The sequence below is a fragment of the Notothenia rossii genome (assembly GCF_949606895.1).
Source record: "Notothenia rossii genome assembly, chromosome: 6".
NCBI lineage: Eukaryota > Metazoa > Chordata > Actinopteri > Perciformes > Nototheniidae > Notothenia > Notothenia rossii.
This window is the reverse complement of record NC_136909.1, coordinates 53,355,374-53,368,873: the sequence shown is the minus strand read 5'-3', so window position 1 is coordinate 53,368,873 and position 13,500 is coordinate 53,355,374. Positions and strand designations below refer to the sequence as shown.

The following is a 13,500-nucleotide window of genomic DNA, read 5'->3' as shown; positions in this document are numbered from 1 at the left end:
GTGTGAAGGAAATAAAAGAAGCTTAATTTCCAACCTTTTGTCATCAGTTTCAAATGTGTTTCACATATCCCCAACTCTGGGTGAACCAGCTGCCTATGACCTATCGGTTAATAGCCAGCAGGGTTCGTTGCAAAAGCCTGCACATTTTAATCTATCGGTTAAGAAGTTAAAGAGCGCAGTAACTACGCCAGCTGCCTCCAATCTGTTGAATAGTAGGCAGCGGGGTTCGCTGCGGAGGCCTGATGGTTATAACTTTTCGGTTATTAAACCACAGACCTCGCGGCATTCCTCTGTCCGAGATATGCCACCTACACACGGTCACAATAAGCCCATGAGCGCCGTGTTAACGCCTCATGTGGATATTACTGCACTCACCTCCACTCATCCTCTGAGCGTGTACGCGCCTCACGATGAGAGTCAGAGTGAAAAGCAGCGTGTGGAGGTCCCCTCACAGCCCTTTCGCTCTAGGCCCACCTTGGGTTGCCTCACGGGCAGCGGCGGCGAGGGCTCTGGCGTCTTTCTCTGGAGTGTTTCTCGGAGTGGCAGCGCGTGTGTCTGATGGACAGATGGATGAGCAGGCTGATCAACAGAGGGTACACCCTGTAGTTCGCCTCCCCCCCCTACAGTTCAACGGGATACAGGAGACACGCCTGTCATCCCGGGAACAGTGTCGGGCGCTCCAAGCAGAGCTACGGGAACTCCTGTTGAAAGAGGCTATTTCCAGGGTTCCCCGAGGGGAAGAAAATCAGGGGTATTACTCCCGCTACTTTCTTATCCCGAAAAAGACGGGGGGAATGAGACCCGTCCTCGACCTATCAGCATTCAACGAGGCAATAATGAAAAGGCTGTTTCACATGCTGACGGTCCAAAGGGTGCTAGAGTGTGTTCACCAGGGAGACTGGTTCACCTCTATAGACCTAAAGGATGCATACTTCCACGTACCCATCATCCCACAACACAGGAAATTCCTGCGGTTTTCATTCCAGGGAATATCGTACCAGTACAACCGTCTGCCGTTCGGTTATTCCCTGGCTCCTCGCACCTTTTCAAAGTGTGTAGAGACGGCATCGCAGCCGCTTCACAGAGGAGGGATGAGAGTAGTGTTTTACCTGGACGACCTGCTGCTGATGGCTTGCTCCAGGGAGGAAGTGGCTTTACAGACGGTACAGCTCATATCGCATCTGTCAAAGCTGGGTTCCATGATAAACTGGAAAAAGAGCTGTCCTCTTCCCTCCCAGAGTATTGTTTACCTGGGTGTGGAATTGAACTCAGTCCGCATGAGAGCGCGACTCTCACGGCAGAGAGTGGAGACGCTGACAGCTCGCCTTCGACGCGTCACACCCCGCAGCGTGGTGACAGCCCTCTCCGTGATGAGGCTGCTCGGCATCATGGCAGCCGACCACGGGGTGATTCCCCTGGGTCTCCTTCACATTAGAAGACTCCAGAGGTGGTTTATTCGCCTACGCATCGACCCCGTGCGACCGAGGAGGCGCATGGTGGTCATCCCTCTCTCCGTGGGTTCAGACTTAACCTATTGGAAAAGTCCCCACGTCCTGTCAGAGGGTGTGGCCCTGGGCAGAGTAACGTCACACATCTCAGTGTTCACAGACGCATCTCTCTCAGGGTGGGGAGGAACGTGCATGTCGCGGGCAGTGGGGGGACAGTGGCCGACTCACATGTCCTTCCACATAAACGTGCTGGAATTGATCTCCGTACGGAGAGTAATTCAGCATTTTGCCTCGCAGCTGCAGAATCAACATGTATTGATTCACACAGACAACAGAGCCGCGGCAGCCTACATTAATCGCCAGGGCGGGGTACGCTCAGCATAGCTTCTCAACACAGCCAGACGGCTGTTGATCTGGGCGCGCGCGCACCTACTCTCCATCAGAGCACTGTATGTGCCCGGCGAGTTGAACAAAGGGGCAGACCTCATGTCCAGAGGAGTTCCTCACCAGGAGGACTGGAGCCTACATCCCGAGCTGATCGCCCAGATTTGGAGCCGGTTCGGGAGGGCGAAGGCGGATCTGTTCGCCACACACGGGAATGCGCAATGCGCCCTCTGGTTCTCCCTGTCAGCGCGAGACCTCCCCCAACTGGGGGTGGACGCGTTCACACATCTTCCATGGCCCAGGGGACTGCTGTACGCCTTCCCCCCAGTCCCGCTGATTCCCCGGTTTCTTGACCGAGTGCAGGAGTACACTCTAAAAACTAAATCAGTGGCTTTGTAGATATCACAATAATAAAAAGCTATATTACCTTAATAAAATCTCTAAATATCACCAAAGTAATTGTTTGAGTTGGACATACCAAAATAAATGCTTAAAAATACAACAGTTAATTTTGTGTTAAATTATTACTATTATTTAAGTTGATTACACGAAAATAAATGAGTATTTGACTAACAAATTATATTTTTAAGATATCCTTAATATATTTGGTAAATTTCAGTCAAAATATTTGAGAATTGGGTAATTATACTGATCAGTTTCAGGAACAGCAATTATTGGAGCACTCTCTGCTATACAGACAAGACAAACTGGCACTGACCAAGTAAACAGCACAGACTAAATACAGAGGTGAGGAGTGATGATTAGGGACAGCTGAGGCTCATTGAGGCCAGGCAGGTGATTAACAGGGAGCAAAAATATACAGGTGAGGGAGTGAGGCGATCAGCCAGGGCCATGATGTGACAAGATTAATGTTATGGATGTTGTTTCAAAAGTTCAGGTGTTTAATAGTCTTCTTGCCTGTGGGATGAAACTGTCCCTGAGTCTGTTGGTTTTAGTCTGGATGCTGCGGTACCGCCTGCCAGACGGCAGCAGACAGAACAGTTTGTGGCTGGGGTGGTGGGGATCTTTTGTAATCCTGAGGGCTTTCTTTAAGGTTAACCTGGTATTTTTACTCCACTACATTGATTTTAGTTACTTTACAGATTTGGATTAATGATGTGAAATATAAACAACCCTTAAATCAGACTTTAGTTACAGCTGAGTACAATTCAGTGAAGGTGATTGTCAAGTGCAAACAATCAGGCGAGATATTTGATAGTTGGTGCCTGAAAAGACAACAAATGGATCTGCAGATCCCTATAAAGCATATTCATTACTCGTTATTCTCTAATCGTTCATTAAAAACTGTATATAATGGCTATTTTGCACATCCCTTTCAAGATTTTCAAAGGTTTATTGACATATCATATACACAACTACGGTGTTATGCAATGAATGAAAAACTTGGGTCGCAAGTTCCTCAACAGTGCATTACAAGACATCTATCAATATGTGTGTACCTCCACCATTAAACATGGTGGTCATATTCTGCACATTTCTTATTCTATCTACATACATCTTATAAGAGCATAGGAAATATGTATAATATCGGTTAAAATAAGTGCTTCAACATAGTTAGCATTGTAGGAAAGTTGATTGTCAAGTCCCAAAACAAACCATGCAATATATTAAACGTTAAGTACTTTGTCAGGCTTAATATTTATCTGTAGATACCCCCAACACTTTTTGCTTTCATGTATTTAAAAGAAGACCTTAACCTAAAGTATTATTTAATGTTTTAATAAAGCCTAATAAGTGTGTCTGTATTGCACATCCTCCTATTAATATCTTTGTACATCCGGCACTAAATTGTTTTATTGTAGAGACCATTTACAGTATCTTCTTGATATGTTCTATTGTATATTTCTATCATTGACCTTCTAATTTCCCCCTAATTTGTATGTACTCTTAATATTTAAATGTGTTCATCAAATATAACACATTCAACAAAGCATGCAGCAGACCTTAGGCAAGGCAAGGCAAGTTTATTTCTACAGCACCTTTCAACACAAGGCAATTCAAAGTGCTTTACAAAAATGAAAGACATTAAGAAAAAGGCATTTAAAAACAGTAATTAAAAAACAAAACAATCTACCTGCATTGCAATTACTCTAAACGTGTAATAACGTGCTTCAACCAGTAGGTGGTCCGGGTTAAAAAGCTGTCAAGTTTACAGTGTTAACACAATCAAATATACTGCTATTTCCGGTTTAGTTTACGACGGATATATTTTGTTATCCACAGACAACCACACTTATATTGTTTTGATATTTGTAACACAAAGGCGATGGGAAAAACCCACAGCAACCAGAAAAGATGGTCTTAACATGACCCAGCTGTCTAGTTAATAAAAAGTAATAATATCCCAAAAAATATTACTATTAACTTTATTGTGAAATTAATACAGAACAGTAAAAGAATAGTTTCTGGTCTATTCTGAGGCCCAATCTCTGTAGATAGATAAAGAACTAAGCCAGATGTGTAATATGTAATGCAGCCGAACCATTTATTACAATGCATTTATGTGATGACTTTCAAAGAGTAAAGCAAGCACCAGCTGAATAAAGTATGATTTTATCTTTTACGAAACGTTTTTTTTTTATGGAATACAGTCGGAGGTCAACCAATCACAGAGCTTGAGGACTAATCAAGGGGTTTGTCGAGCAAAGCGCATGGTGTAGTCTCAAACTATAGCTGAGGATTATGGGTAGTGTAGTGTCTTCGGCCATCCTAAACTCCGATACAACTATTTGTTTCTCAGAATCGAAGGGGAAAAACACAAAAGCATTGTACACAATTTAAACCAATCAATGTTGTGTAATTAACAAGGATAATCTGGTGTTTTTGAGTTGATGAGTAGTGCAGATATCACTGTAAAATCAATCGACAGTAAGGAGAATACTTATTTCCGGGTCTAAAATTCTCCGTTACCCAATGGGAATGGACGCTCACATTGCCTTTAACTACCGCCGACATGGACCGATGCGATGCGTCCCTGAGCGTCAAATACCGCCGCTGATGGGAATACATTGCAATCAGTTGAAAGCTCTTTGCGTACGTTTATGAAGCTGAAGGACCAAAAGACCCTGACCAAGCGTCGCTATTGGACTATCAGGTTGGTTATCAGGTTGATTAAACATACTTGCAGTTTAAATAAGACCAATGTCACAAGTTTATAGATAAATGGTCACACACTTTTTCCTTATTTAAACGTATTGAGATATCAAAAGAACTGCAAATAAAAACAAGGTCACTGTAATAACCCCCTCTGCCTGAGTAGAATCAGTGACATCCCACTAAGAGAAGCAGCACCTGCAGCCACATTGACACCACCCAAACCCTCCACTTTAACACAGTCACATGACTGCACGGGTAGCATGTATTGTGTATTTATGGACGTATCGTTCTCTCCTGTCCCCAATATTATTTCCCTGCTTCTTCTCAGCTAAAACATCTTGTTGTAGGGTTTTGTATGGTTTTCAATCTGTACTGCACATGTTTCTGCCCTTGTAGGTTTTTGATGCTTATTAGCCCCTCTGTGTTTGTGTCTGTAAACTGTTTCTGTATCTTTGAAGTTCCTTCTCTCCCTCTGTTTATGTTTTTGTTCCTTTTTGTGTTTGTAGGAGTTATGTCTGTACCCCAGTCCATCACTACCTGAGGTAAACCCAACCGCCTGCTAGAGAGGTGGTCCATGATAATAATCATATGCAGAAAAACAATCATGTCGTCATTTACATGCTTGGCAACAATACATTTAAGAATCTAAATGACACAAAAACACAGTGTCATGCATCCTTGACATGAACACCATGTGACATGCTTTTCTGATTCATATTGTTCATCAGCTTCTTAGCAGGAGTATGGTAGGGTGCTTACTATTGAAGTTTTACATACAGTGTGTAGAAGGTGAGTAAGAATAAAGCTACTGAAGGGCTTTATTTTCTCTTTCCTATCTTTATACGTAACTTAGATATTGAATTCTCAAATGAAATGCTTATTAAAGATATGGCATTAGGATGCTGTGTTCACACCAAATGCAAAGGGAAACTCTACATCATTAAAGCTACAAGTCCAATTTCTCTGGTCTACTAGAGCGATAATAACCCAAAATACATTGTGTTTACTTAATTGCCATACAAAGATCAAAAGGATGCTGAAATAACTACATCATGATGTGGGCGTTTAACGTGACACCTCCAATGGCAAAATGTGAATTGTTCATGAGAGCTGCCCACAGATAACTACACTTACTCCTTAATTTCTGATTCAAATTCAACAGATTACAGTCATCAAGATAATCTCGAACTGATAAGATTTCACTACACATTGTCATATGAATTTCTCACTTGAGTTGAACAATTTCATCTCACAGTATGACACAAAATTGTCTTCGCCTTGCACAAATGTGTTTGTGTTTTAGCATCAACTTTATATTTCATTGCCCTCTACACTATCTGCTTCACGTTTTGTGTGAATATACCTTAGAAATAGAATTTCCCATTGTTAGGAGATGGCCCTGTTTTAAGTATTAGAAGTACATGCATTTAGCTAATCAAAAGTACTGAGTTACAGAGAGACACTGACAGAAAATAAGTAGCATGTCAAAGCATGGTCACGTGGCCATGCCGGTTCCTTTCTCTGCAGCTCACTATGATGAATGGACCCAGTGTTGGCTGTGTTGAAAGTTTAATTGCACCTTGGTCATACTGTAAACCATCAGCATGTAGGGACTATGTGTACCATCCTGAAATGTACAACAAAATATATAATGATATTATGTGCAATGAAGATTGATATTGAATGTGTCATGCCTCAAATGAATGTGAGTGTATCTGTACGAAATGATCACACCCTTTGTAGAAATAACAAATGTTGTGATCAATATGTGGCGCTGACATCAACGTGGTTTCCACAGTATTTAATATGATAACATCAATGTGAGGGGTTTTGATTTGTCTGGTCCTCTGCCCCAACTGTAGTAAGGAGCAGCAGAAGTCACTGAAGACCATGTCAGTGTGGGAGCAGAGGGCCAACCAGCTGAGGAGGCAGAACCAGGCCAGCTGCGAGGCGCTCTACAGCGAACTGGAGCTGGAGGACCGCCTCCGCCTGGCCTCGGCGCTCCACATCCGGCCCGACATGAAGACCCACCTGGACCGGCCCCTGGTTGTTGAGCCTCTGGACGGGCCATGTCCTGCCGGACCCCAGCACCACCATCACAATGCCTGCATGCCAGGGGAGGCAGAGGCTGCCACTGACCCCCCCCCTCCTGCTCCTCTCCAGCCCCGCCGCCACCACCGCCACAGGGACACGGACCGGGCCAGAACCAGGGAGGAGGCTAACGAAAACGGGGGCACCAGTAAGGATCGGGGGCACCACGTCCATCACAGCCGGTCTAAAGAGCCCGGCGACAGCCAGGGCAAAGAGGCAAAGAGCGAGAGGTCCCGCAGCCGAGAGGGGGGCAGGAGGCATCACCTTCAGAGCTCAGTGGATGACAGCGGTGGGGGAGGAGTCACGAGCGAGAGAGTGCATCGGCATCATCATTCACACCGGCAGTCCCGGGGGGGCAACGGGACAGTGAACAGTGGGGAGGAGGGAGATCCAAGATCCTGCCCCAAAAATGGATGTTCATCCAACAGGGAGGGGGAGAGGAACTCCAGAGGAGTCAGTGGTGCCAATGGAGAGAGGAGAAGGCGTCGCACTCAAGGGTCCAGGGGCCAATCCACAGCTGAAGGGGAGGAGTCCAACGAGAAGGAGAAGACCCACAGTCACAGGTAAAAACAGAAAACCACTGCATGGAGGGACACTCTGTGACCCTTTGGTCCTGTATTCAAGTAAGTGGAAAGCAATGTCTATGAGGTTCAAATCAAACCAGCAGGTTTCATTTGAGGGTCTTGCCATTCACATAAGAGGAACTGTGTTGTACATATTGCCTTACAAGTTGTGTGAAGTAGAGAGTAATTGGGTGAGTAAAAATACACGAGAGTAAATCATTTAATGTAGTATATGGTTGTAAATTCTGTGAATTCAGTAGCCAGATTTAAATACAAATAAAGTGCAGGTTAAATACAGAGGCTACGTTCCAAATAGGAAACTTCTTTTAACTTTCAGGTCATACTGCAGCTGCCCTTACAAAAGGATGTACTTTACTTACGGGGGCCTCATCCTGCGAAGTGTGCCTCAACTGACCCGAAAATGTGGCGCAATTAGTGTGGCGCGGCACGGTTTTGCCGCTGCGAGGCTCCACTAGTCCCCCCCCCCGTCAAGGGTCTCATCATATAACTTTGCGTGGGGCCTCATGTTGGCCAGGGACGGCCCTGAGTCGGAGTAAAAAAGGTATACGTATGGCCCTAATGCAATCTAAAACTCATGACAATTTTTTTACAACAATTTAGCTTTTGATTAGCTTCAAATCAGCTAACAAACCGGCTACAATCTTGAACTCGTCTGGAAACTCCACGCTGGGGCATCGCGTTGCTCACAGATCTGTAAACAGTTAAAGGGACAGAGAAATACTATCTGTTGCCCTCAAAAGGCTATATTCAGACCAGGAGCTAATATATACCAATGAAGTCCTGATGCTGTCTATTGTTGTGATGTATGTTCATCATGACACATCTCAGCAAACATGAATGAGCTTCCTTCTGAATTTAAATCATACATTTTACTTTATTAAAAGTCCCCAGCCCGTGGAACTGTTACCCTTTAAGAGCCATAGTTTGATGGAACATCCTTAAAGCTGACCTCACAGTCAAGGAGTGATTTTAAATGTATTGATTCAAAACAGAGCCAACAAAGTGAAATCATATTGTTCTGGTCATTATGGGGTACAGTTCCTTTTTTGAAAGAAAAAAAAAAGATTCCTAGATTACAGTATTACATATTGTTTGTCTCCAGCAAGATGGCAGACGGGTTAGGCGCTTAGCTTTTAGCTCGCCCAAGTCGGTAAATATAAGCCCACTCAATTTTACAAACTCGATATGCAAATGTTATAAACTAGGAGATGAGTGGACACCGAAGCCGAAGAAAAACAAAAAACTCAAATAAAACTCAAGAACAGTCGACAATGGAAGAATTCATTGACCATGAAGAAATTGAACGTGACGCAGCGTAAAGCAAGATCAGCATTGAAAGCAGGGCTTGCTAGCATCAGTAGCGATATATAAAAGACCTCAAAAACGATCTTCGTAACCAACTTAAAACATTCAAAGACCACCTTAAAAGGGGCATGAGGCAAGAAATTGCGACTGTCAGACATGATATTGAACGTAAACTCACAGAAAGTCACAAAGAATTACAGGATGGGCAAACGAGATGCAAGAAAAAATAAAATACCTTGAAGCGAGGTCACGGAGAAACAATGTCCGAATTTTCGGCTTGCCCGAGACGAGGACACAGAAGGAGGCTCTTTCGTCGGCTATCTGGATACAGTGCTTAAAACGGAGTTAAAGTTACCTGAAGGAACCGACCTGCAAATTCAACGCGCCCATAGAGCTCTCACGCGACCATTTTTCAAAGATGGCGGCAGGCAGTTCTGTCGCAGTGGCAGCAATCTATCTCTGCATGATTGTCCTAAATCTCAAACCTCTGTGTAGCTACACCACGCATCTTGCCCCCATGGTAAAACAACATGTTGAGGATAGATCATTATCTGCACCAGCAACATCGTTGAATATCAAGCACTTCGGCCATGGCCGGAATATTATCTACAGTTCATTTATCTGGCACTCCTGGCAGACTCTCTCAAACCAACACACTCTCACTCCATAAACGTCCAGGAGCGACGCTTGGTCAGGGTCCCGTGGCGTGCAGTTGTGACGCTCCTAGGCTCCTTCAGCTTCATAAAGGGACGCAAATAACTTTCAACTGATTGCAATGTATTCCCATCTGCGGCGGGATTTGACGCTCATGGAAGCACGGCATTCGTTTGTGTCGGCTTCCCTTAAAGGCAATGTGAGCGTCCATTCCCATTGGATAACGGAGAATTGTACGCCCGGAAGTAAGTATTCCCCTTACTGTTGATTGATTTTACAGTGATATCTGCACTACTCATCGACTAAAAAACACCAGATTATCCTTGTTAATTACATAACATTGATTGGTTTAAATTGTGTGCAATGCTTTTTGTATTTTTCCCCTTCGATTCGGAGAAACAAATATTTTTTCGGAGTAAAGGATGGCAGAAGACACTACACTACCCATAATCCCCAGCTATCGTTTAGGACTACGCCATGTGCTCTGTTTGACAAACCCCGTGATTAGTTCTCAAGCTCTGTGATTGGTTGACCTCCAACTGCATTCCATTCATTCCAATGGCTGGCGTCTATGTCACGTGATCTTCAAATTTCTCCCTGAAGAAAAAAAAAACATGGCCGAGCTTCGTTTTATTTTCGGTGGAAAATGCCTATTTTAAAGTTAGTTTGGCCATTAAAATGCGTTTTAATGTCATTTGATGCAAGAAATATGAGTTGTTATTTCAGATTATGTGTGCAGTGGATCCCTTACGCAAAGAAACATATATTTCCCCATATATTAACTGTCAATATATTGCATTATTTTGTTTTCTGATTTACTGGTTAATTGAAAAGATTTAATAAAGGAAATCTTGCTGTTGGCTACACCAACTGATACTGATTAATAATCAACATGAAAAACATATTTATTCATATCTACAAAATATATTGAAGATATATAGAATAATATATTGTGTTAATATATTACACTATATTGATATATGGAATAATATATTGTGTTAATATATTGCAATATATGGGATAATACATCAGTAATTGCCGCTTTCCATATATTGAGTAATATATGTAAATATATATAATATATTGGTTGTGTATATATGTGAACATATATTTACTATATATAACATTTATATGGGGACATGTATGTACTCTATATTCAGATTTATATGGGGACATGTATGTAGTATATATTCACAATTATATGGGGACATTTATGTACTATATATTCACAATTATAAAACGGACAAGTCAAATCAAGCAATCTGATTGGTTCTTAGCCGTGATATACTGAGCGTATACCACAGGTAGAATTGTAAGTTACTTTTCACAACAAGTCAGTATCCCTCCGCGCCTGAGAAACACAGTATACAGTTGGGCTGAAAAGCAAACTGCCTGCAGTTTGCTTTTCAAACTGGAACAAGAAAGCACCGGAGAGGTAACGGGGCAGAAAGCCTCCTTTTTACGCAGCGGCCCAGACATAGACATCAGACGGCAACACATATTCAGTGTGCAGTTCCTTTGGCATTAGGGCAGGGATATCTAGATACTCTCCAAGGTTTGACATAATGAATTGTGCTACTCTTAAAGCAAGCAACGATGTTTTCAAATCTGTAATCAAAGAGGTCCGCAAAAACGCTATCGACCAATCAGATTGCTTGATTTGACTTGTCAGTTTTATAAATATATTTAGATGTCTTCCGTTACGAAACAAACTTACAAAGCATAAGATGGAAACATTTAAGATTAACTTTGACCTCCGGGGGGGTCTTACTATGGAAGAGTGGATTGAGCAGTGCCTATCTCCAGAAAAAAAAGCACCTTACCGATGACATGCAGAGCTACGTGAAGAGCAGGTAGACCAACTGGAAAAGTACCACCATTCAAAAGCTTTAGTGGCCAGAGGTGCGAAAGCTCTCTCCAGAGCTACTGGAAGCCCAATCTCGGGAACCGGAGAAAGTGGAGCAATATTCTCGCCACGCCAAGCAACAGCCTAGAACAGCCTCAACCTATACAAGTAACCACGTAAGCCATTCTACTGATGCTGGACAGTTTTTCAGTGGCTGCACAATAAACGGCAACATAGAAAAATGAATGTAAATAAATAGCCAAATAATGGATCAACGCTCTCTGGCTAATATGTTCGCTAGCTGTTAGTGTTGTTGCATAGCAACCACTACTAGGTTTCGTGCAGAAGGCAACGGAGGGACTATTTTATTTTGAACATCATTATTTACTAATAAAAACTATTTAAATTAGAGTGTGTATTTTTCTTTCATATTGCCACACTTGGTAACCGTTAGGCCTGTCGTGAGCTATTGCTTAATTATAAAACGGACAAGTCAAATCAAGCAATCTGATTGGTTCTTAGCCGTGATATACTGAGCGTATACCAAGGGTAGAATTGTAAGTTACTTTTCACAACAAGTCAGTATCCCTCCGCGTCTGAGAAAAACAGTATACCGTTGGGCTGAAAAGAAAACTGCTTTGCTTTTCATACTGGAACAAGAAAGCAGCGGAGAAGTAACGGGGCAGAAGCCCTCCTTTTTGACGCAGTGGTCCAGACATAGACATCAAACGGCAACACATATTCAGTTTGCAGTTCCTTTGGCATTAGGGCAGGGATATCTAGATACTTTTGAAGGTTTAACATAATGAATTGTGCTACTTTTAAAGCAAGCAACGATGTTTTCAAATCTGTAATCAAAGAGGTCTGCAAAAACGCTATTGACCAATCAGATTGCTTGATTTGACTTGTCAGTTTTATAAATATATTTAAATTTCTTCCGTTATGAAACAAACTTACAAAGCATAAAATGGAAACATTTAAGATTAACTTCGACCTCCGGGGGGGTCTTACTATAGTATGGAGGAGTGGATTGAGCAGTGCCTATCTCCAGAAAAAAAAAAGCACCTAAACTACGACATGCAGAGCTCCGTGAAGAGCAGGTAGACCAACTGGAAAAGTACCACCATTCAAAAGCTTTCTGATGCGGGTCTTGAAACAAAGCAGAGAAATTATGACCGTTAGTGGCCACAGGTGCGAAAGCTCTCTCCAGAGCTACTGGAAACCCAATCTCGGGGAAAGTCTCGAGAAAGTGGAGCAATATCCTCGCCACGCCAAGCAACAGCCTCGAACAACCTCGACCTATACAAGTGACCAAGTAAGCCATGCTACTGATGCTGGACAGTTTTTCAGTGGGTGCACAATAAACAGCAACATACACATTAATGTAAATAAATAGCCAAATAATCGATCAACGCTCTCTGTCTAATATGTTCGCTAGCTGTTAGTGTTGTTGCATAGCAACCACCTCGCACTATGTTTTGTGCAGAAGGCAACGGAGGGACTATTTTATTTTGAACATCATTATTTACTAATAAAAACTATTTAAATTAGAGTGTGTATTTTTCTTTCATATTGCCACATTTCGCGTCGGGCCGAACCACGCCCCTTAGCTGTGATATAATGAGCATATACCACGGCCTGTCGTGAGCTATTGCTTAATTATATGGTGACATGTACTATATATATTCACAAGTATATGGGGACATGTATGTACTATATATTCACAATTATATGGGGACATGTATGCGCTATATATTCACAATTATATGGGGACATGTATGCGCTATATATTCACAATTATATGGGGAAATGTATGCACTATATATTCAGATTTATAAAAGACCATGTACGTACCATATATTCTGAATATGAGTGCAATATATGTTCGCAATGAGGAGAAATGCATGTTCTGATAAAAAAAATCTTTCATTTAATTTCAAACCTTTATCTATGCAGGTGAATCCCATTGAGATCATTGATCTCTTTATCAAGGGTGACCTGCTGCAAGTAGGTTCCACATGAATACATATAAACATAACAGAAAAACAAAAAGGACATCATACAGCATATT

General features: G+C 42.5%; 1 protein-coding gene across 1 annotated transcript in view; it reads left to right on the top strand.

Annotated features, from left to right (window-relative positions):
* The window catches only part of LOC307044614 (voltage-dependent N-type calcium channel subunit alpha-1B-like), a 576,385-nt gene that overhangs the window by 308,390 nt on the left and 254,495 nt on the right, over positions 1 to 13,500 (top strand). The window contains exons 19-20 of the mRNA XM_079689925.1: positions 5,456 to 5,491; positions 6,812 to 7,603. Coding sequence (XP_079546051.1) covers positions 5,456 to 5,491; positions 6,812 to 7,603 — 828 coding nt within the window. The remainder of the gene's footprint in view (positions 1 to 5,455; positions 5,492 to 6,811; positions 7,604 to 13,500) is intronic.